The sequence below is a fragment of the Colobus angolensis genome, unplaced genomic scaffold (assembly GCF_000951035.1).
Source record: "Colobus angolensis palliatus isolate OR3802 unplaced genomic scaffold, Cang.pa_1.0 Scaffold200, whole genome shotgun sequence".
In the NCBI taxonomy this organism is placed as follows: Eukaryota; Metazoa; Chordata; class Mammalia; order Primates; family Cercopithecidae; genus Colobus; species Colobus angolensis.
In genome coordinates this window covers 338,895-364,467 of record NW_012115156.1, presented here as the reverse complement: position 1 = coordinate 364,467, position 25,573 = coordinate 338,895, and the positions used below count along the sequence as shown (strand labels likewise).

The 25,573-nt window shown below is 39.8% G+C and overlaps 1 protein-coding gene across 1 annotated transcript in view; it reads right to left on the bottom strand.

The window, feature by feature from the left end:
* The window catches only part of FRAS1 (Fraser extracellular matrix complex subunit 1), a 455,628-nt gene that overhangs the window by 104,644 nt on the left and 325,411 nt on the right, over positions 1 to 25,573 (bottom strand). Inside the window, exons 34-41 of the mRNA XM_011941729.1 lie at positions 22,497 to 22,634; positions 20,068 to 20,100; positions 15,608 to 15,739; positions 14,424 to 14,549; positions 12,241 to 12,488; positions 6,099 to 6,247; positions 5,753 to 5,915; positions 3,847 to 3,982 (exon numbers count right to left, since the gene is read on the bottom strand). Of these exons, the coding sequence (XP_011797119.1) occupies positions 3,847 to 3,982; positions 5,753 to 5,915; positions 6,099 to 6,247; positions 12,241 to 12,488; positions 14,424 to 14,549; positions 15,608 to 15,739; positions 20,068 to 20,100; positions 22,497 to 22,634 (1,125 nt within the window). The remainder of the gene's footprint in view (positions 1 to 3,846; positions 3,983 to 5,752; positions 5,916 to 6,098; positions 6,248 to 12,240; positions 12,489 to 14,423; positions 14,550 to 15,607; positions 15,740 to 20,067; positions 20,101 to 22,496; positions 22,635 to 25,573) is intronic.

Genomic DNA, 25,573 nt, shown 5'->3' with positions numbered 1-25,573 from the left:
CATTCAGGTACTGAGATGCCCAGTTACCATTCAGAACTCCACAGAAAATGCTGGCTCAGATTACCCCTCTCATCCCAACCCCAAACACTACAAAAGGCCCAGGGGAAGAGTAAGCAATATCTAAATGATAGATGTCTTGTCTTTTACTTGATTTTAATTTAAGTCTAATTGATTGATTTGAAATTGTCCCCACAATGTTATTCTAGAGAGAGGAGAAAAAGAAAACCCTTGTGTCTTCAAACATTCCCTGGATATACATCAACACAGAAAAGTGCAGCTAGCGGATCTGAAGGCAACAGGCTTTCCTCTTCCCTTCTCCATGATCCTTTGCAAAAATCACATCATAAATTAAAAGGCTATTAACTTCCTAAATTGTAGACAGTGTCATATTTATTAGAAATCATTTGAAAGAAGAGCTTAACACAATTTTTTTTCTTCAATGACATGAATTTTCTTAAATTTTATCCCTCAGATTTTATTCCTCTAGGCACCAGAAGCTGAGAGAGGTCTAAGCGGCCAGTGACTCAATAATCATTAGGATATACAGTTCAGGGTTTCCAGAAGGAATGGCTAAAATTCCTTCCAATTTTTATTTTTTTCTTCAATGTATCACTCTAAATAGGAGAAATGCACCTTCCTTATTTGAGTCAAAAATAGCCTAAGTAGTAGCTGGGCATGGTGGCTCATGCCTGTAATCCCAACACTTTGGGAGGCCAAGGCAGGAGGATTGCTTGAGCCCAGGACTTGAAGACCAGACTAGGCAACATAGCGAGACTCTGTCTCTACAGAAATTACCCCCCCAAAAATTTGCCAGGCATGATGGTGCATGCCTGTAGTCCCAGATACTTGGGAGGCTGAGGTAGGAGAATCACTTGAGCCTGGGAGGTCGAGGCTACAGTGAGTAGTGATTATGCCATTGCACTCTGACCTGGATGATGGGGCAAGACCCTGTCTCAAAAAAATAAAAAGCCTAAGTAAAGTAAATGATGCCTAAAAGTATACACAAATGTAATAGTGCCTTATTTCAAATCACTGGAGAACAAGCTATTAAACAAGTGAATCTGTCACTGAAGCTTTAAGCTCCAATGCTTTCCATTTAAAAAACGTTACCTTCTATTTCTGACATAAATCATTCTTATTAATGTGCTACCTGCTTTCTTTTTTTTTTTTTTTTTTTTTTTTTTTTGAGACGGAGTCTCGGTCAGTCGCCGGGGCTGAGTGCAGTGGCCGGATCTCAGCTCACTGCAAGCTCCGCCTCCCGGGTTCCCGCCATTCTCCTGCCTCAGCCTCCGGAGTAGCTGGGACTACAGGCGCCCGCCACCTCGCCCGGCTAGATTTTTTTGTATTTGTTAGTAGAGACGGAGTTTCACCGTGTTAGCCAGGATGGTCTCGATCTCCTGACCTCGTGATCCGCCCGTCTCGGCCTCCCAAAGTGCTGGGATTACAGGCTTGAGCCACCGCGCCCGGCCGCTACCTGCTTTCTTAAACAGAACATATGATGTGCAAATTAAATAGGTGTTGATGCGCACAGGCGATCGTTGTGAACATCCATTACTGCATAGCACTGGAACATAGAGATACCTAGAGGGAATCAAGGAGGGTCCTGTCTTGTTTGTGCCAGCCCTGAATGAATTCAGGCTCCATGCCATTAGATTTCATATCTAACAAAACAATTACTCTTTCTTTTCTTGGTGAAAACTAAAAGCTGGTTCTTTTAACAGTTTTTAAAAATATGCTTTTCTGATCAGCTAGGTTCTGAATTTAGGTAGCTAGTTTCTTTTCTTTTTTGAGGCAGGGTTTCCCTCTGCCACCCAGGCTGGAGTGCAGTGGCATAATCACAGCTCACCACAGCCTCAAATTCCTGAGCTCAACTGATCCTCCTGCCTCAGCCTCCCAAGTAGCTGGGACTACAGGCATGTGCCACCACGTCCAGCTAATTTTTAAATTTTTATTATTTTCAGTGGAGACAAGGTCTTGCTATGTTGCCCAGACTGGTCTCAAATGCATGGACTCAAGCGATCCTCCCACCTCGGCCTCCCAAAGTGCTGAAATGACAGACTTGAGCCACTGTGCCCAGCTGCTAGTTTCCTATACATAAGCCACATGCAGCTCTAAACAGAGGCAGAGGAGCCTCTCCCATGGGGCAAGGGATGGGGTCTTCAGTTAATATACCTTGTGATAATTATTTTGCCCTCCTAAATGCTTTTTTTGTTCCTTTCACATTTATAGCAATATTATTGGAGAGCAGCAGTTCTCTAAGTGTGGTCCTTGGGCCAGCAGCAATGGCATCACCTGTGAGCTAGTGAGAAATGCAAATTCACAGGCCCACACCAACCACCTAAAACAGGAACTCTGGGGTTGCTGCTCCAGGAAACTGCTTCACAACAGTTTCAACCCTCCAGGTGATTCTATTGCACCTTAAAGTTTGAGAATCACTTTTCAGAGAGACTGAAGCTTGCCAGAAATTTGACTTCTTAGCCAGGGGATAGTCCTCTCTATGGACTATCTCTGCACCTCCATGTATTCCAGGTTGACATAAAATCATGTTAGGAAGGCTTAATAAGAAACCACACGGAGAGAAGGGGTGGTTGGGGTAGATATCCTTTCATTTCTCACCTTTGCCTATGAGCTTCCTTCTGCAAGAAAGGCCACTTTCCCTCTGCCCAGGGTGATTCCTACTAGCCCTTCAGGTCCCAACTCAAATGCCACTTCCTCAGACTTTTCTGCCTTCCCAGGCAAAAGTCATTGCTTTGTCCTACTTACTCTCTCAGGGCTTTGCTTCTTTCCCTGTCCTGGCATTTTTCATTTATTGTAATCTGTCAGTCTTCCTATCTGTCTCCCACTCAAGGCACATGTGTCTGTGTCTTATCCTTACATCCACTTTATCTAGCACAAACATTTGTTGAAATAAACCTAATTCTGCAATAAACAGATCTGAGGCACACGTTGAAAGGCAAGGTGGGAAAAAGACTCAAAACTTCTACAGGAAAACATGAGACTACTGCTAAGTGAATTTCTGGTTACCAGGCTCAAATCCCAGGCCCCATGCTGGCCCCAGACACCTGCAGTCAATGGCCTCTCCATGGGAGCTGCTAGTTGCATGCCAATTAGAGCCCAGCACTGGCGCTCAGGCAGCTCCATGCAGGGAAAGCAACACAGCAACCTGCCATGAGCTGTCTCAACTGCCAGTCACAGCAGGTCTCAGGGGGCCACGGACAGTACATACCTTCTTGCCTTTCCTTCTCTGTGATAACCACCAGAGTGTTCAGGGCAGATGGTGGAGGGGAGGGCTGTGGAAGAGGGTGTCACAGACAGACAAGCTTGCATTTCAATTCATGTCATATATGTAGAAGGAGCTGAGACAGAAGCTATGGTTCAACTAAACTGCAGCTGCCTCACAATAAAAGGACAGGAATTTTTACTTCCTGGACACTCAGTTCTGAGTGTAATCCACAAGCCGTTCTGCCCCATTGCTGGCATTCCAAATCCCCTTTCCCTGCTCTATTTTTTTCCATAACATTTATTCACCTTCTAACATTGTACACAATCTTCTCATTCATTAGGTTTTTTATTTGTCTCTCCCACCCCCCCAACCAGGATTGAAGGCACCGTGAAGGGAGGGGGTTTTGTCTATTGATACATCCCTAGTGCTTAAATAAGTGCCCAGCACACAGAAAATGCTCGCTACATTTTTGTTGAATGAATGAAACCTTCCTTCCTTCCATTTTTTCAAAATGGTTCCCCTCCTCTGTAGTTCTCTGTCTCCATGTTTAGCTGGAAGCAAGGTCTTGCTCCCTCTCCCCTTCCTTCTCTCAAGGTCCTGAACAGTTCTACAGGAAGTGATACCTGTTCCTGTGTTCTCAATGCAGCCATATTTGGGCAGAGCACTTAGTTTAATGATGGCATCTCCCTGGAGGTTGTCATCATCATCAGTAGCAAAAAAATGGTGAAATGAGAGTGGGGCTCTCCCTCCCTCGTCAACCTAGGAAAGAAAAGAATGTAGAGAGTCCTTGGTGATTTCACATAACCACAATAAAAAAAGAGCTGGATTGCAAAGTGCTGCCCGGGTGACCTTCTAGCACCAATGCCGCTTCTTTGAGGAGGCAGACCCTCTACAGAGGAGATGAGGAATGTGTATGCTGCTGAAGCCAGGCAATCTTTTAGTGCCTCTCAAAGCTATAGTCAGACATGATGACTTCTGTATCTCCCTTCAAAGCTGCGCTTCATTCAATGATGGATCTGGTTATAAAGCAGCTCTAGCCCATTCTAATCACCCACCTCAGTTCAGCTGCCTGCCAGGATGGCTGCCTTCCTTCCATATCAACATTCAAAAGCCCACAGCTAGAGAATGATAGATCCAGTTCTCCTGCAGATACTGTGAGGGTGACTGTGTCCTATAGGCATTCTCATCCAGAATAAAAGTCCTGTTTATTCTTTTATATTATATATTTGTAGGTGTGTAGCAAGAAAGGTTCACCATATCTGAAAGCTGGTGCTTATCTTAATGTCAAGGAGGAAAATAAATCACTATAAGTAAAAGCAGTTGCTCAAACTAATTTTTTTCCTTTGGGGTTCTATTTTGTATGCTAACCCCGCAACCTGAGCCTGGTGTTTTTTTCTAGCCTGCTGGAGATGGTCAAGCCATTTCACCGTGAACAACCCTTGGCTAACTGTAGGAAGATCTATAAATTACAAAGGGGAAGGTCACTCTGACTCTGGGAATGGGGACAGTCCAAATGGCTTTTCCAAGGTTTTATGTAAAAATGGAACAATGGGAGGAATATCAGAACCACTTAGAAATAACTTAGTTTTGTGAATTTTCAGTTGCTCAACAAAACCAGAAAAATTCCTGAGCTTTTGGCATTATGGTATGTACACACAGCAGGGAGGAAAGTAAATTAACTTTTGTGAAATCCCTACTATGAACTGGGTACTGTACTAGGGGGTTTCCATACTATTTTATTAATCATTAGAGAAACTCTTTATGTAGTAGAAAATGATAATATTTTAAAGACAAGAGCCAGGTATGGGACTACAGGTCCACAGTCTCACTTTCTAGGGAGGCTGAGGTGGGAGGATTGCTTGAGCCCAAGAGTTCAAGTTCAGCCTGGGCAACATAGTGAAACCTCTTCTCTTAAAAATAAATAAAAAATAATAAAAAAAGAATTAAAAAAAGACAAGGAAACAAAACATAAAATAAATAAAAATATAAAAGACAAGAAAACTGAGGCAAAGAAACATTAAGTGTATGGTCCGAGGTCACTCAGCTGATGAGTAACAGAACTGGTACTTGAACTCATGTCTGGGTATTCAATGATGAGAATGCATTGTATTGCTCTGCCCATAAAGGAACTGTCAGTATTATTTACAGTGCTAAGTACTAACTTGATTTAAGGAGTGATTCGGGGGCATTGTCCAAGTTTTAGTTGCTGCCAACATTAGATTGCGAACTCTTCAAAGATATATTCTTTTTTAATTTTTATTCCCAATACTAACAACATTTAGCATGGTGACTAGCACATAAATATTTGTTGACTAAATAATGTAGATATAACGATTTGATCTTCTGCATATTTATTTTCATACTTAGAAAAACATTCATGATTGAAAACCATGCATATCGTGATACCACTGCCTGGATATTTTGGGGGAAATACCTGGCAGCTAGTTTAGGCAGAAATCCTTCATTTACATGACTATGGATTCCAGCTCTCCATAGTACTCACTGTTTATTGATCTGAGAATTGTTTACCGTGATAAGGTCAGCAAAAGCAATGACTGGAGGTGGATTTTCAGCAGGAGTGATCATGATGGTAAACATCTGATTATCCAGGTGGTTGTGGTCCATGTCAGAGACAGAGAAATAGAAGCTATCAGTAACCAGATGACCATCCGTTTCAAACACAGCTGAGTATCTATAAAAAGCCAAAAAGAATAAAATGAATAAGCCACGATGACAAGTCAGGTAAGATGGCTGCATCGTTGTTTAAAAATGGGGCCAAACCAATATACTCTTTCAACAGAGGTACAACCAGTTGCTGAAATATTTTCATATAAGTTTTTAAGAATCTGTCAAATAATATGAAGTGATTATGTACCTGATTTTCTTGTTATTGATGTCTTCCATTGTGAAATTGGAAAATTCTGAGAGTTCTTCCACCTCAGGTCCTGAGGTTCTTAAGAGAGTACCATATGTGGGCAGATAATTTAACCGAATCCAGATCTCTGGGTCGGGGGAAGAATCATCCTAATCAGGCAAATATGAGGCAGGACATGAATGCACATTTGCAGGAATAAACACTTCCAGTAGCTAAAGATCTATTGGTACTTCTCTCTCTGCTAATTGGAAAAGTCTCTTTCCCTTTGCCATAAAGCAACATTATTTCAAACTACAGTAAAAATCCCAGTGTTTATTCTTCCCCAAATTCCTCTTTGATAACATCTTTTTCTAAGAGTAGCTCAAGGTAAGAGAAGGGAAATGCACTTTAGGTACGTGGCATAAAACAAAGAGATGCCTTATTGTTATCAATACCATAAAAGCTATACAAGATTTTATTTTTAAGCTTTTAGTAAAAAATAAAACTTGATTATCTGTAAGTCATCAACCTGTAAACACAGATGTAGGATTTTTCTAGAGTTTCTAAGAATGGTTTGCTTTTAAGAAACAGGCAAAATTTCTTTATAACATTTAATACAATAAAAATTCCATGAAACAGAAAAAAAGTTATTTAGCTTAACCAATGGCTTGCTTTAAGCAATATTCAATAGGATAAAATTTTAAATCAACAAAAGAATGTGTGAAGTCATGGATTTCATTTTATCAGCATCGAATCTATAAATGTTCACTTCCAAGATGCCTAATCTTAACAAAGACCATTTCTCTTTCCTTCTACATTGTTTGTTGAGAAATAAAAATGACTTTCTCTGTTGCAACACGGACAATAACAATGTCTTAATGAACAATTTCCTCTTTCTTCAAGAATATTTTTGGAAATATCTGGGAGGCAGGCAACATCTTCTTATAAAGTTTCCCTGAGTCATTCAGTTTTTAGGGCTGTTGATTGTGAAAATGGGGGCACTGTACCTTTTACCACATCAACAATGAAAATTAATGTTGCATGGTCACTTGTGCTTTCAAAAGCAAATTTTCATGCTATGTTGTACAGTTAGTTGAGGTATAGGATCAGGAATGTGAGCACAGACACCAAGAGGGCGGGGACCAACAGGTTTTAGTCTGTTCTCATTTCTATCCCCAGAGATCTTTTACAGTTAGTAGTTCAGAGTCTCAATTCAAGATCACTGAATTTTCCATATTTCCTCATATCACTTGACACTAGCAAGAAAGGAACCTAAAATTCATCAAAGCTGCAAGACTTCAGAAAGTTTTCCCTATATTTATGTTCTTTTAAAACATTCTCCACATGGGTTATCAAATACAATATGTAGACTCCAAAAGACTGCTTCCTAATATTACTGTGCATTCCCTCTGAGAGAGACTTTTAAAAAGAATTTTAAGGTGTTGTCTTCTGAATTGCTGATAAACTACAAGGACAGAGCTCCTGGCTCCTAGTTAGAATGGATAACTTCTAAATTTCACATTGACAAATTTGACCAAAACACTGCTTTATTTCATGGCAGGCATATCTTACTATGTATTTCAAATCTCATATAACTGCTAGGTTTGAAAAAGTGGGAAATCAGCTAGACTTTTTTCCTGAAAGTACTGTCATGATTTAAAGAAAATCACTATTTTAAGATATCCCAGATATTGGAGGTACAAAAAATGCATAAGAATACAGACCTTGCTCTCACGTAACTTTTCTGTTCAAAGACCTTCTTATCCCTTTTGTATTAATTTATTTTTTCATTTTCTTTTTATTATTTTTACATCAATGAACCCATCATTCAACACGAGGACTACAGCTTTGAGAATAACTAACATTTTATGTATGTGGCCCTTCTTCCTGTCTCTGGGCCTCCCATCACCCTAAATCTCGTTTCTTATTTTCTTGAATTTTTAAAAATAGCTCGATGTATTACCACAGAATACATATTTTTAGTTTTTTTAACTTACAAATATGAAGTTGACTTTACTCTTTTGTAATTTATTTTTTAAACTCAATATTAGACTGTTAAGATCCATTTATATTGTTGGACGTCACTATAATTTATCCGTTTTGAGGTTTGCTAATATTCTGTCAAGTCGATAGACCACAAGCTATCCATTATCTTGTGGTGGGCATTTGGTTTATTTCAATATTTTCACTGTTACAAATAGTAGTGCTATGAACACTCTTGCACAAGTTCTTTGCTGTGTATGTGAAAGTTTCTCTTGGGTAGTAATCTAGGAATCGAATGGTTAGGGTATATGAATAATTATCTTCACATGGTAATGCCAAATTCCCTCCCAAAGTGGTTGATCCAGTTTACACTCCCATCAGCAAAGTAACGAACATCCTGTGAATCCATTGTCTTCCCCACACTTGGTATAAAATGGTATATGGTTTTAATACGCTTTCCCTGACCACTAATGAAGGTGAATATCTCTTCGCATGTTTACTGACCACCCGGGTTCCTCTTCTGTGGAATTCCTGTTCGTGTCTCTTGCTTATTTTTCTACTTGATTATCTTTTTCTTCTTGATCTGCAGAAGTGTTATATTTCCTTTGTTATTTTTGGTTACATATTTTGCAAATATTGTTTTCTCATTTGTAACCGGCCTGTTTGCTGCCTTTACGGTGTGTTTTGATGAACACAAATTTAAGTTTTAATATAGTAAAATGTACCTATCTTTTATAGTTAGACCTTTTTATTTCTAGTTTAAGATGTTCTGCCCTTCCTTAATATCCCAAAAAAATTCACTTACATTCTACAAAGATTTGTAAAATTTTACTTATGGTTTTTCAATACTTCATCTGTCTGGAGTTAATATCTGCATATGGTGTGAAGCAGTGTACAAATTCCTTTTTTTGTCACATATAATCATTTTGTGCAGATCCACGTTTTAAAGAGTTTCTCCTATTTCCACTGCTCTGGCTTGCTATTGCTGTTTTTTTGGTTTTTTTGGTTTTTTGTTTTTTTTTCTTGGAGACAGAGTCTCACTCTGTTGCCAAGGCTGGAGTGCAGTGGTGTGATCTTGGCTCACTGCAACCTCCATCTTTTGGGTTCAAGCTATTCTCATGCCTCAGCCTCCTGAGTACTGGGATTATAGTCGCACACCACGACGCCGGGTTAATTTTTGTATTTTTAGTAGAGACAGGGTTTCACCATGTTCCCAGGCTTATCTCAAACTCCTGACCTCAAAACATCTACATGCCTCGTCCTTCCAAAGTGCTGAGATTACAGGCATGAGCCATCGCGCCCAGCTAGCATCTCTGTTTTATATTACAGTTCCATGTGTGAGTCTGCTTTTGGATTGTCTAATATACTCCTCTGCTACACTATTTTAAATGCTGTATATTTAATACATGTTGGTATCTGGTAAGGTAAATCCCTTTGCCTTCCTACTATTCTTTTTCAGAATATTCATCATTTGTTTTTGTTTGATTGTTTGTTTTTGAGACAGGGGCTTGCTCTGTCATCCACCCTGGAGCAAGTGCAGAGTGTAGTGGTCCAATCAAGGCTCACTGCAGCCTCAACCTCCTGGGCTCAAGCAATCCTCCCACTTCAGCCCCCAAGTAGCTGGGACTACAGGCATGAGCTAACATGCTTGGATAATTTTTGTATTTTTGTAGAGACAGGGTCTTGCCATGTTGTCCAGGCTGGTGTTCTTTCTTACATATTTTAGAATCAGCTTACTAAGATCCATAAAAAGTCCATTAGGCTTTTGATTGGAACTGAATTGAATTGAAAGATTGTTTGGCGAGGGAACTGATGCCTTTTCAATATTAAATGTTCCTACTCGTGAATATGGCATGTCTTTTCATTTATTTAATACATTTTAAACGTCTGTCAATGAAGTGTTATAATTTTCCTGTAAAAATACTGCCGGTTTTTGCTAGATTTAGACCAAGGGACATGCTTTTTTCTTAATGTTATTATGGTAAGATCTTTTTAGTTACATTTACTGGCTTTTTTCTTTTCTTGCTTATATATAGAAATGCATATATATTGCTTATATATAGAAATGCTATATATATAGTTGATCTTATATCTGGCCCCTTGATAAATTCTCCTTTTTTTTAGTACTTTTTGTCAAGAGATTCTTTTCTACATAGTCAGTCATAGCATCAATTTTCCCTAGAAGTTACATAACTTTTGCTACATTTACTCTTAGTTATGTAATATGTAATGTTAATATACACAGAATAATATTTTGAATAATTTTATTTTTGGCTGGTTCATAGAAATGCTATTAATGTTTTAAGATTAATTTTATCCTCCCCATATTACATATGAGAAAACCGAGGCCTGGAGAGTTTAAATAACTTGCTAAGGGTCACGATGCTAGTAAGTGGTGAGCTTGGATTAAGATCCATCCATCCATTCTAACTCCAGAACCCATACTGTTCTTTTCCTGTTTACTCGCAGCGCATAGCAAACTGTATATATAAAACCACTGCTAAGAAGCACATTACACAAAATCCAACTTTCGCCTTTTTTCTCCTCCAACATCGTATTACTCTCTTCCAGTTAATAACACTTAAACTAAGAACAGACTCATCTGTTCCTAAACCTTTATACTCTGCCCCATTTGTGACTAGGATTTCAGATGGTTTTTCCAATCTTTCTAGATGTTCATGGAAAACTTTCTAACTATGCATATCTGGAAAAGTTTTTCCATGACTCTTAGTACAAAATCCTTCTACAACCCTCAGAGAAAGTTAGTGTATAACCTACCTAAGTCTTCAAAATGTATGCTATGCTTTCAGCAGGCTAGAATAGTTCTTTTGGAGTTTTTCTGCTCTGGTGGGTAAATTCACATTCAATCAATTTCTGAAAATACATGTTCAGTTGCCAATGGGCTTGCAATTTGATATGCAGTTTATAATATGCAGTTAATGGGCAGGAACTGCTCCTGGAGCGCTATTTTGGACTGTGAAACATTTTTCAAGCCTTGGTGATCTACTGATTAAATCTGAATTCATACATTTTTATGAATTCACAAGTTTCAAAAGATTCAAAAGACCATAACTTACAGTAAAAAGCACCTGTCAATTAAAAACAAAAAACAAAATCAAAGCTTTTCTGAAATTAGAGTAGACCCGTGAGAAGAATTAGGGTGGAATGCATTTTCCCATAACTGAAGAAAGGACCATTTGAGGGGAAAATCTGCGTAAAAGCAATTGTTCCCAGGCCAATGCTTGATCTTACATGCTGCTATTCAGGACTACATTTTATAGTGAGATTCTTCAGCCCAGAAAAGGGTTACTTAAAAGTATATGGCATTAAAAAAATAAAAGTCTAGGTCATTAGTTGGAACTTTAAGATTAGTAAAGGAAAAATTCAATATGATTAGCATTCAGATAATCATTCTTCCTTTCAAGACATTGTAAAAACTAGTCATTATTATGTTTACATAGAGAGCACATATCTGCTTACAACATACATAACTGCAAAATAAAATTAATCATCCTCATTATCCTTAGCTCCTGAGGTAGAATCAAAGAAAGAAGGTGAGTTTAATTACTCAGGATCACTTATAAAGTCAGGGCCAGACTGGGAAACAAACCCGAGTCCTTGATCCTCTCCTTGGCCCCCTAATCACACTGCTTCTTGTGGGGCATGAGAAGGAGGGTGAGTCAGTGAACTGGCTGGGAAATCGGACAGAGAGGCAGTGCCACAGGGATTTTTCAGCATTCCATCTAGACTAGACCTGAGACAGAAACTGATGACAAGTGGGCTTTCTCTCAGGGGCCGTGAAACATCATTACCTATTAGTCATTGATCACATAAGCTCCAAAATGTTCTTTTCCTAAACTTCCCATTGGAAATATAATAGATGGAGCTTAAACAGTGGGGGCTTGGGCTTTTACAACACTGGCCCCCTTTCCTGTTGACAATCACCCACCCCTACACATACTCATTGAGTTTTCTCATTCACTTGTCTGCTCATGAGACACTAGGAGAAGCAGATAAAGAGTGTAACTACTCCTAAGAATAGAAGGTAGGGAAGTTGAGAAAAAGGTTCTTTACGTGATCATATACCTGCTGCCCCAAATATTCAGCCATGGCGTTGCTGTCCAGTCTGCCCCATCAGAAGGTGTGGTGGAAAACAAGTAGAGCAAATGGAAGAACTTACCACGTAAGCAAGGTGTGACCTAGTGATTATGGCTGTGCTTTTACTGGCAACAGTAATGCTTAGAGAGGAGCCAGCAGCCAGTCGAGGCCCTTGGTCTTCTGACAGGGACACCTCTACTCTCACTTCCAGCATTGTCACCGTGAGGCCATCTGTGACTGAGATCTCCATGCTGTCTTCCCGGGCAGAGGAACCATCATGTATATACTGCAGAGCATTTTTCTCAATATCCTCATAGGTGAAAGTGTCACCTTCCAAGAATGAAACAAATTGCAAACCAGTTGCTTCTGGGAATAATGCTTTTCATTATATAGCACCTTTGTTTTCAGGATTTTAAGGTTCATACAGGATCATAAACTCAGGGAGTTACAAGCTAATCCAACCACTCACCCACTATAGGATTCCCTTTATACCACCCTTGAAAAAGGGTAGTTTCTCCTTTAACACTTTTCAAGGTGGGAGGATCATTGTTTTACAAGGTAGCTAATTCCACTGAAGATAGCTCTAGGTTTATTTTTAAGTTCTTAAGTATATTGAGCTAAAATCTGCCTCTATAATATCCAGTCATTATTCCTAGTTCTAGAAAAAGAAAGAACAAGCCTCTATTATTTATGACAGCTCTTTTGGAATCTCATCTTGATACTGAAAACATTTTGAAAAAGTTAAGAAAATAAATTATACTTTATGAACCTTTAAGAAGTCTTTGCTTTATTTGGAATTTTTAAAATTAAAAACGAAAAAATATACTTGAAGTTAGAAACCTAAACTGTGCAGTCTGGAGTATTAATTCATGATAAATTTGATAGGCATTATGTAAAAAAAGTTCAAGTTCACATACCTTTATGGAAAATGTGAATAAATAAAATTTAAAATATTTTTTATACAGCAGGATTCATTTTAGTATATAAATATTAAAGCTTCTTAAACTTCATGGAACCCTTTTTATGAGAAATGCCTCTTAGTGCCATGAGCCCTAATGATTTCACAGAACACAGTTGTGAAATTGCTCTTCTTGGATATTATATTCAACTCTATTTTTTGATAGATTATTAGTTCTAATAATTAGTGCTATGTAATGAGATTGAATAATTTACTCATTTTCTCTATTCATCTTCTAAGCCTTCTGTCTCAACACTGTGTTAATGTATTTTACTGGTGCTAGTGGCATTATGTCTATAAAAAGGCAATAAAACTAACTTTTTACCAGCAGCTTTAGATCTTATATGTTAACTGCACAAATACAGATTAAATGCAATGTTAAAGAAATTAGACAATGACTGTTATGTTCCTAAAATAGTTCCCTGGGAATGTTTCAAATCTATTCTAATGACATTTCCTTAGTTCAGCAAATTTTTGAGTCTACCTTTGTGACTCCCAAATGCTTACTGGTTGTTCTTTAAAATTCCATCTACCATCAATGGCAAAGATTAGCCCACCAGTGATACTCAGAAGAATGGATTACTGCATCTCTAAAAGGAATCATACAAAGGTTTTGAGAAAGTAGAGATTGTTGGAAGAAGATATAGCATCCAGAGGTAGGTATTTTGAAAAGGACAATAATCACTTCAATGAATAAGAGCTGACTATTAAAAAATCAGATACACTTCTGTCCTTTGTGGTTTTCTGTACCTTCTAAATAATGAACACATATTGTTTTTTATAATTAGAGGAAGTACAATAAGAATTATTTTGAAAAGCTGATCACATTGCCACACTGTTACATCTCATAGACAATACTTCAAAAACGTGTTCCTTTTTTTAACGGATGAAGATAGACGTAGTTAAACACTATCAGAGTCACAGTGCTAAAAATATTGTGAAGATTTACATAACCAAATTAAGACAGATTCATCTCCATGAACAGTGCTAGGAAAGTGGCAGCTGATCCCTCATATGGTGTCACTTTGAATGCATTAACTCCGACTTTCAGAAATCACCCATTTCACCTATAGTTTAAGGAACTGGCTTCACAGTGTTCAGGGTGGGGCCAGGGGCAGGTGTGGCGCAGGGGTGGAAGTGGGAACAGGAAGAAGTCTCAAATATCAAAGCCAATGAAACTCACACAAAAATGAAAAAGCTCCTCATCGTCTGTATCACAAAGGCACTTTGCTCTTGTCTGAGACACATATAACTGATTGTAGAGCAAAAAATCCTTCAAGCAGGTCAGTGACAGAGTGTGTAGCTACCTGTGGCCATCGGCCTTCGGAACTCAGCTGTGTGCTTAAGGAGCACACCATGCTGGGGAGGTCTCCGAAGCTCAAAGAAGAGTTCTTCAGGTGCTGTCTCAGCGTCTCTTACTACCACCTGAAGTCCTACAGCAAGGAGAAGGAAGCGTGGTGAGAGAGAAAGCATACATTAAAGATGATAGACTCTGTATATATTAAAGCCACAGGCCAGGCTAGGAGTCACACTGTGAATAATCTGATTGTTATCAGAAAGTACTGCTTCATTCCAATCAGGTACAAAAGAGTGAAAACAGATAATGCAGTCAATTCCCACACTGCAAGTAGGTTCTTCCAAAAGTTCACGTAAGGTAGTTCCGAATTTAGAACACCTTTTTTCTTTCATACAAATGACAGCATGCACAGACGAAGCCCACAGTTAGGTCAGCCTTGACCAGCTGGGTTAGATTTTCTTCCAGCAAATCCTCCTATAAACTGTTTGGCATTTCATTGTTTCATTCCTTCTTATTTTTCTAAAGCTACAAAGAGCCAAGTGAGCAATGATCACAAAGGTGAGGTGTAGGGTTGAAGTGACAGTCGTCCTTGTACACGTGACTTATTTGTAAGTTTGGTAATAATTAATTTTAGGCCAAAACTCATAGGTAGAAACTGGATACGGATCTGTAGAACACACCTAACAAAAATCACAATACCTACTGTTTATTAGTAAAATATTTTTGATAAAAGAATACATTTCTAAAGAGTAAATTCACTAATTAGTACATATAACTATGTACAAAATAACTGGGTCAACTCTAGTTCTTCACAACTTCTGAAGCTTCTTGTGACCTGTCATTTCTCCGGCTACTCTTCACTTTCTAAATAGAAACAAGAGCCACTATTGAAATCCCGCTCCCCTCTATGTTCTTCTTGCCGCTGTATTACTTTATATTTTAGTGATGGCAACAAAGCAAACTCCCAGAAAATCAGTTCTGTGTTGCATTCCACTGATCACTGGCCTCTGAAGCCTTCATTTCCTTCTCTCTGTGTGGCTTCTGTTTGCATAGAAATGGGCAGGAAGAAGGATACAGGTAAGAATGCAGGCAACTTCTGAAAGAGGAGTTTGTTTTTTTGGTAACCATCAAGAGGTTTGGAGAGGGGCAGCAACATTTCTAAAGCCATGTTTCTATCAGGCTCCCAGTTCTTACCTACAGAAGTGCTGCCTCCTGGGCTGACTGCCAGCCGTGGAGCTGTGACCTGGAACACTGGCAGTTGCTGATCACTGGGAAGTAAGTGAATGGTGAGGACCATCTCCGGACTTGTGTGTTCTCCATCCGAAACTAAAAAGGATAAATGCACACACACAGACACACACACACACACACACAAATCAACTTGTAGTCTGGTCATCTTCAGGCAGTTTCCACAAATATGTAGCTAGAAACTTTTTTACACTACTTTAACCTTTCAAGAGATGCTTACAAATGAAGAAAGTAAGCAAGCAAGATACTGTAAACGATTCCTTTTTCTAAGGATAAGAAAAAAGATAAAGAAGCATAATAACAAAATCATTTGAAGAGGCTACTTACACAAAAAAAGGTGATCTTGATAAATGTTAGTGGAAAGGAAGGTAATACAAAATCTGCACCTGTAGATGCTACTGGTAAAGGCTTTTGATTATGGAAATATTTCTTGATTCAGTTCATTCCCTTAATATTCCAAATAAATATTTTCTTTCATGAACTCTTTTTGAAGTGGCATGTCTATGTCTTATTAGAAAAGAGTATTTTTTCAAAGGACAGACAACACCCATACCAATGTCTCTAACGGCATTAGTTTGGAAGTAAGCAGATCCATTTTTACTTGGTCATGATGCACAATGCCATAAATAGTGAACAAAACAGTGACCTTAAGATTTTATTTCCCTGGATTTTTGAAATCCAAGTGAACACCCATCCCTGAGGGAAACATGAGAGCAGAATTGCCTCACCCTTGATGCTTATTTCTGCTTTTCCATAACTTAACACCCTATCTTTTCCCTAAAAGTCAGTTTTGGAGGGATATTTGCATCATCGACTCATCAATGTATTTATCTGTAGTGGTCTTTAAGAAAACTGCACTGTCAATTATTTTAAATGTGTGATAAACTTGTCTATGGGTTGGTTATGAGAAACTGGTTTCCTTCCTCACTTTCTTCTGGACTTAGTAACAAGCCAGCAAGAATCTTGCTTAAACAAAGTCAAGCATTGCTCAGAGACTTGTAGTAATGATTCTATTCAAGTTTTAGATTTGTCTTTTCCTTGAGACAGATCTGAAAGATACGGTTAAATTTTATAAGGTACACCCCACATCTTGGAGATGTTCAGAAACAGCCCTACTGAAGGTGAGACGACATTATCCATGTGAGAATGAAGGTTTTATGGTTCTGGTCATTCAGACAAGTGTCAAAATTATTGTCATTGCTTCTTTAAGTTCATTCTCTTCTCCAAATCTTCAAAAATAGGCACAGATAGTCCTTAATTATTGGGGATTTGGTGACAAGCATACAAACTTTTTCATAAATTTTAGTGGATTCAGGATTCTCTGAGGTCCCTGTGATTTAAGAAATAATTGCAAAATGCAATCTTATTTTACTTTACATTTTACATTAGTTTTATTTTTGAATGGGAGTCTTAGTCCATTTTCTGTTGCTTATAACAGAAAACCTAAAACTGGGTAATTTACAAGAAGAGGAATTTCTTTCACATATGAAGGCAGGGAAGTCCAAGGTTGAGGGGGTACATTTGGTGAGAGCCTTCTGGCTGTTGGGGACTCAGTGAAGAGTTACGAGGCAGTGTAGGCAGTCATGTGGCGAGGAGGCTGAGCTTCGGATTTTAAGTCTCTCATTCTCTTTTTAGAAAGCCACCAGCTCTGCCCGCCTCCGTGATTAACCATTAATCCACTAATCCATTAATGATTAAACCATTCACAAGGGCAGAGCCCTCAGGTTTCAATCACCTTATAAAAGCCCCACCTCTCAATACTGCCATATTGAGGATTAAGTGTCAACATGAGTTTTGGAAAGGACATTCAAAACATACCAGGGAGGAAGTCTAGGAAGCTTTCGACATCCTTATTTTACATGAGGAGAGAAAAGGTACAAAATTAAAGAGCTTTGGTCACATCATACAGCTGTTTAGTGTGACCAAGGCATACTCTTGCCTCTGTCAGTAAGTGGAAAAAAGCTATTTTCTGGTGCGTATTACATAGCTAGCTATCACTTGGGCACAGGGTTTTGCAAGCAATCATATAAACTTCCAATCAAAATGTCAGCAGTTGCATATTTATGCCTCTCTTTAAGGAATGTCTCTAATTTCTTTGAGAAACAGGCAAATGCCTTTTTGGGCTAAATGGCCCTGTGAGGGCCACTTGCCCTAAGTGTGTTCCTTGCTCAGAACTGCTCTCCAGAGCTTCTGCACTTGTCTTCAAGTCTGTCAGGTCTTAGGAACATCAGCTTTCCTTCTCATGTTAGCTGATTCACCACAATGGGTGGTTCCCCTTCATTCTACAAATTAATGTCAGCTCTTGGGCTTTTTCCTGCCTTTTTCATTAACTGTCCAATTAAAAACTCTCTCTCACAAAACTCTCCTAAAGGACATGGCTTTCTACTAGATACCAAGAGTTTTTCTTCTTTAAAATCAACCAAAAAGGAACCTCTGGCAGAAACAAGATAATTTAAGGTCAGCCCAAGGTCTAGTCCCATGGGACTGTACAATAGGTTCAAGGATCATTTAACTTGAAGTCCTAGCCAAGTTAATTGTTAATCTTTCACCTACTCAAGCTTTCAGGTAAGAGTTGAGGACTGGAAACCAAAATGGCATACTACTATAACACTCACTTTTCATAATCAACACACATACATGTCAGACCAAACTAGCTATTCCATGCTCACGCCCTAAGTCAGAAACTTGTATTAAAATCCTGATTCTACTGTCTACCTGCTATGGAAATCTGAGCAGATCATCTACTTTTTTTTTTGAGTCAGGGTCTCACTGTGTTACCCAGCTGGAGTGCAATGGCACAATGATGGCTCACTGCAGCCTCAACCTCTCCAGTTCAAGCAATCCTCCCACCTCAGCCTTCTGAGTAGTTGAGACTACAAGGAGTATTACTACGTGCCTGGGCTAGTCTTGAACTCCTGGGCTCAAGCAATCCTCCCTCCTCACACCTCCCAAAGTGCTGGGAGTACAGGTGTGAGCCACTGCGCCCGGCCAGGTTATCTACTCTTAATAACTTTCGGTATCCTCAGGTTTAAAATGCTGAAAATAATATCTGTCCTTAAAATATTGTTCTAAGAATTAAATAAGACAATTTTTATTGTAAATTGCTTTATAAAATATAAAAATCTGCTATATATCATTACTGATTGTATGAATTATGTAGAGGTCTATGACTAGAAATGAGCCGATACTGGGTTCATATCAACAGTATCACAACACTGAAATTTACTATTGATTCAAGTGCGATTTTTAATCCTCACAGAAGAAAGGAAGAGCTGGGAGTTACAGAGAGGAGACTCTACTGCTAACATTTTTCCCTCCATGAAATGTAACAGGGCACATGGATGGTTGATTCTAATGGAATAGTCAATCCCATCTAAACAGCAACTTAACGATGCTATTTATGGTCAATCATCCTCACTCCAGACCTAAACAAGAAAGAAATTTAGTCTATGTGGCCAAGCATAGGTACCAGGTCTGACTCTGCTTTTGCTGCTTGGCATCCTTCTTCTATTGCACTATGAGCTAAAACTAGGAATGCAGAGGTCTTCCATACCCAAGTTTCTCGACTCGCCTCTGGGTAGTAAGCCTTTTCCCTCCAGTAACAAGGCATTCCATGAATAGCTCTATTCAAGATTTTTATACAACTACTGTTTATTAGCTAAGTATAATAATGATTATGTAGCAACAATCATTCTTGGAGCTTTACATTTATTATTATTATTATCCCCATTTATGAATGAGGCATTCAGGCACAGAGATGTACCACACTTTCCCAAGACAAGTTGAACCCCAGGTTATCTGGATGCAGGGTTTAGGATCTTAATTACTATTAACTCTTTAATGGATATTAGGACACACTGAAATTGGGCTTAAACATTAATTTCTTTTTCGTTTTTTCCTTGAGATAGGGTTTCACTATTGTCCAAGCTGCAGTGCAATAGTGCAGTCATAGCTCACTCCAGCCTTGACTTCCTAGGCTCAAGGTATCCTCCTGTAGCTAGGACTCCAGGCATGTGCCCCCATCATCCAGATGAGTGCTTTTTTTTTTTTTTTTTTATAGACAATGTCTTGCATTGTTGTCCAGGCTGGTCTTGAACCCCTGGGCTCTGTGATGCTCCCTCCTCAGCCTTCCAAAGTGCTGGACTATGGACATGAGTCACCATGCCTGGCTCTTAAACACTAACTTTTAGCATCCTTGGTAGATTTTTTCTCCTATGACTATAAAGTTAAGCTATTACTATTTAACCATTTGTTTATTTTAGAAGAAATTTGTTTTAGAAGAAAAATTACAATTTTTAAGTAGTTCTTAGAAAACAGCTAAAAATAATGATGATGGGAACAAAAAGAAAGAACCAATAAGGAAAGAAAAAATTTCGCTTTCTAATAAAATTGAGATGAATCTCTACCTGTGAAGTGGAATTTCACTGATTCTGGGAGACCTGAAAGAGTAAGAGAGACAATCAGTATATTAAACACTTGGGGGTCAGAGAGAGCTAGGGAAGGTACAAAATAAAGGGCAGAGGTTAGGAAAGTAAAGAATGTCTTACTCTAAATTATTCTTATTTAAGGAAAGACCACCAGATCATTTGCTAATGTTATGTTGATTTAATGGTGTCAACATTAATTTTAAATAGCAAAAAGGACCACATAGTGGAATAATTTTATATCACAGCAGTTAGCATGATTTATAATACGTTCATTCAGAACCCATTTTATCAGTACATAAAATCCTACAAATCGGTGAATGCGGGTGAGCCATATATCACTGACAGGGCTCTCAGGTGGGTCAATTCCATTGTAGAATTGAGTGGTGCCGAGACATTGATTTACACACTGTAACCATGTGAGAGATTTATCTCGCAGCATTTATCCCATAGATTATACAGCACAGGACTCTGCTCTCTCCGAAGAGGTTCTAGGAACTCGGGCGAGTTTAGTGGATGACTTCAACCACGGCTGACATATTTTCTTTCCCTCTAATCCCAGGATATCCCGTGTTTCTTATAAAGTACGGCTTGTAACACAGGGGTTACAGACCCATGAACATTTTCAATGGCTATTAGTTATCCTGTTACTAAACATTGTGTACAGATACTAAAGAGGAAGCCTATACCCACTGTTAGAGATTTTCAATCTAATTGAGGAGTTAACTGTTTTCTGGGTGGTTAAACTTATATTAAATAATGGTAAATATAATTTTAAATGTTTACCATAATCAAAAAAGTCTAAAATTACTTAAACTACATTCAATTCACTATAAGAAATCACCACTTTTGTGTATGAATAAAGCTACTGTATAAAAAGAATACCCTATATTCATGGTGTTATGTAGTACATACACCTTAAAGACCATAAAGAAATAGGCACCAGTGGCTGGGCACGGTGGCTTATGCCTGTAATCCCAGCACTTTGGGAGGCTGAGGCAGGTGGATCACAAGGTCAGGAGTTCAAGACCAGCCTGACAAATATGGTGAAACCCCGTCTCTACTAAAAATATAAAAATTAGCCAAGTGTGGCGGCACTCATCTGTAGTCTCAGCTACTCAGGAGACTGAGGCAGGAGAATCGCTTGAACCCAGCAGGCAGAAGTTGCAGTGAGCCGAGATTGCACCACTGCACTCCAACCTGGGTGACAAAGCAAGACTCTGTCAAAAAAAAAAAAAAAAAAAAAAGAGAGAAATAGGCACTAATGTTTTTGGAATAGTCAATGGCATAAAAATATTTAAGTGTAGGGACTTAAAACTCCTGCTTTCTGGTCAACAACCTTGATGACTAGATCAAGGGAAGAGATAGGGTGGCAGGGATTAAGGGCATGCTGGGCTTCATGGAAGGGCACACACTGGCTTTAATGAGAAACCTAGTTATTCTTCTATTCAGTCTTCTCTTCCATTAAAAAGGTATCTTTTACCAAATTCTGGTTTTATCCCAAAAGGTTGCCTGCATGCCCCATGTCTACATGAAACCTCCCCTGAGGTACTGCAGGACCTTTACTGGCCTCCCCTTACCCTTGTGCCATCCACTCTGGCCTCCTCGTCAAGTCCATTGACATCACTGCAGTCAAAGAGTTTCTTATGACAAAGCCATTCCCTAGTTCCCTGTACCTGAAAACTTCCACTGGGTTCCTCTTGACATTGGGATAACAACCTAAATCCTTACCGGCTTCAAGGGTCTGTCAGGTGTGACCTCTGTCTCTTCCACCAGACGCATCCCTGCTCTGCCTTATCCTTCACATTTCAGAGACACAGACACCACATTCTCTCCTTCCCCAGGCCCCTACACCTAGGGCTGGTGCCCTTCCTTCAGGGACATTTTCCTGACCATCCAAATACACACACTTTTCCTCATCAGGTTCTACCCAATACTTCACTGCCAGTATCTTCACTGAGCTCTCAGTCTAGGTCAGTCTGGTTATGTGTAATTCCACTACTGAACTTTCTCCCTCTTTCTCAGAGCTCTTATCCCAGACTGCAATTAAACATTCATTCCTGGGGTTATTTATCAAATTTTCTCTCTATACCTGCTCAAACCACCAAGAGCAGAATCCACACCTCTTTTTGCTCGCTACTATATCTCCAAGGCCTCGTTCAGTGATTGGCACATAGGAGGCACAAAATAAAGATTTATTGGAAGTATGCCTGAATGCATGAATAAATGAAAAAAAAAAAGATGGAACTGAGCCCAAGCTACATATTGGCTGACAGGTCTCAAGCTAGTTTGAATAGCTACAAAGCAGGGGCACCAAATGGTCCAGAGGACTGTGGGAGACTCAGGGCAAGCCTGTCATGTAGAGCCACAGAGAGCAGTTGGGTGCCTCAAAGCAGAGAGGAGAGCATTACCAGCAAACGAGAAGGCCATGAGCTCCTGGAGGTGGGGTGCTGCTGGGGGAGGGCGGTACATGACTTGGCCCTGGTTAATATCCTCTTGCGTGAAATACCGGATAGGAGAGTGAGGGTGGTCCCGGTGCTCGATGATACCTGGGAGGAAGAGATTTGGCATAAGCATCAACAGTAATTCTCATCACTGACTAAATGACTAGAGCCATAGAGCCTGCTCTTCTTGTTGGTGGGAGTCTTTCATCCTTCAGAAACCGACTGTTCTCAGGTTGCTCTTGGTATGCCATTCTCTGGTTATTTAAGAAAAGGGCAAATCTGAAACCCAAAAGAGTATTGACCGGGATTCATGAAATACAAACCACAGTGTGATGGTTAATACTGAGTATCAACTTGATTGAAGGATACAAAGTATTGATTCTGGGTGTGTCTGTGAGGGTTTTGCCAAAGGAGATAAATATTTGAGTCAGTGGGCTGGGAAAGGCAGACCCACCCTCAATCTGGGTGGACACCATCTAATCAGCTGCCAGCATGGCTAGAATATAAGACAGGGAGGCTGGGTGTAGTGGCTCATGCCCACAATCCCAGCACTTTGGGAGGCTGAGGTGGGTGGATCACTTGAGGTCAGGAGTTCAAGACTAGCCTAGCCAACATGGTGAAACCCTGTCTCTACTAAAACTACAAAAAGTATCGGGGTATGGTGGCATGTACCTGTAATCCCAGCTACCAGGGAGGCTGAGACAGGAGAATTGCTTGAACCCAGGAGATGGAGGTTGCAGTCAGCCGAGATTGCACCACTGCACTCCAGCCTGGGTGACAAGAGCAAAACTCCATCTCAAAAATAAATATATAAGTTTAAAAAATAAAACAGGTGTAAAAACATGAAAAGACTAGACTGGCTTAGCCTCCCAGCCTACATCTTTCTCCTGTGCTAGATGATTCCGGCCCTTGAATATCGGACTCCAAGCTCTTCAGTTTTGGGACTCAGACTGCCTCTCCTTGCTCCTCAGCTTGCACATGACCTATTGTGGGACTTTGTGATTGTGGGAGTTAATACTTAATAAACTCCTATTTATATATATATATATCTCCTATTAGTTCTGTTCCTCTAGAGAACCTTGACTAATACACATAGAAGGATACAAACTACTGCCCCTACCATAGCCTAGACCAGCTAATTTTCCAGAAGTCACATACATGGTAACATAATTAAGAGATCCTCTCAGTTGAGTTTCAATTCAAAAGTCCTTGAGAAACTGGCACAGATTGGTCTCCTGGTGAGGCTGTAAAAAGATGTTTTTCAATCTAACCTCTTTCCTTCAGAAACTCCTTAGACTCTACAATAATCTTTGGCTATAATAACATGGGTCTTGATTATTCTAAGAACTGAATTTGCAATGATCACTCTGCTTGTGATAAATGCTGTAGGGGCTGCAGATTTGCCTGTTGTTTCTAAATTTTTCAGGTATAGAACTAATGCTGTGATCTTTTCTCATGTACAATTCACTCCTTCAAAGGGGGGCACATGTGAGGATTGATGTTGAACTAATTCACCTTCTGCAGGGCTGAGAGGGCAACAACCATTCTCCAGAAGACAGCCCAGGCTGCTGGTTTGAAATGGCTCTATCTCGACTCTGGCAATGTAGGGAGAACTGTTAGCTATGACTTAGCAGATTACAAAGGAGAGGGATGGCTTTTAGACTTTTAATTTCTTTGGACTTTATCAAAAGGATAATGGAATTTAATTTCTTGACTTTTCTCTCTCACTGAGAATTTCATAATGTAAGAGGCTTACATTTGGGGCAGTGGTTAATCTTGGGAGAAAAGTCCCAGATGTGGAAGCAGAATTATCTTAATAGAAGCTGATCTTCTTTCTGTGAGGAGCAGCCACACCTCTATTCGACCTTGATGTCATTTGGATCTGTGTCCCCGCCCAAATCTCATGTTCATTTGTAATCCTCAGTGTTGGAGGCAGGGTCTGGTGGGAGGCGACTGGGTCACAGGTGCAGTTTCTAATGGTTTAACACCACCCCCTTGGATGCTGTCCTGGTGATAGTGAGTGAGTGAGTGAGTGAGTGAGTGAGATTTTCTTTCTTTCTTTCTTTCTTTTTTTTTTTTTTTTGAGATGGAGTCTTGCTCTGCCGCCCAGGCTGGAGGTGTAGTGACGTGATCTCAGCTCACAGTAAACTCCGCCTCCTGGGTTCACACCATTCTCCTGCCTCAGCCTCCCAAGTAGCTGGGACTACAGGTGCCCGCCACCATGCCCAGCTAATTTTTTGTATTTTTTCTTTTTTTTTTTTTTAAGTAGAGACAGGGTTTGACCTTGTTAGCCAGGATGGTCTCCTGCCTCAGCCTCCCAAAGGAGTGAGATTTTAAACAAAATCTGGTTGTTCAAAAGTGTGTGACATCTCCCCCACTCGCTTTCCTCCTGTTCCGGCCATGTAAGATGTTCCTGCTTCCCCTTCCCCTTCCGCCATGATTGTAAGTTTCCTGAGGCCTCCTCATCCATGCTTCCTGTACACCCTGTGAAACCATGAGCCAATTAAACCTCTTTTCTTTATAAATTATCCAGTTTCAGTTGTTTCTTTATAGCAACAGGAAAATGGGCTAACACAGGCATAAGCTTATTAGTTAAGCCCAAAGTCAAGAGATCTAAAGGTTGGGGACTGATGGCAGGGCCCCAAATCTCCTCTGACTATAGTTCCACATTCCCATGTTCCCAGATAGGAGGAGAAGCAATGTATCCAATCAGGGAAGGAACTGAATATGTGTGGCTCAGCCCCCTTTGGGCTCCCTGGCAGAACTCCTTATCCTGAACATATGCTCATTCTGGTCCGTTCCCCTGTCATAACCTCACTAGGGTAGGCTCTGGTCCTACAGAGACGATGCCTATGTGTCCAGTTCTGCCAGTACACGGGAGGGGAGCTCAACCCAGTAGCATGTATGTTCTCCATCCAGCGTGCTATGTCAGTGCCAAAGCCATCACATTCATCTCCTTCAGACCACAGTCTTTTTCTCTCTCAATTAGTTCTAAACTAGAAGACAGGAGCAAGGAATGTGAATAATTAGTATTCCTTGAAACC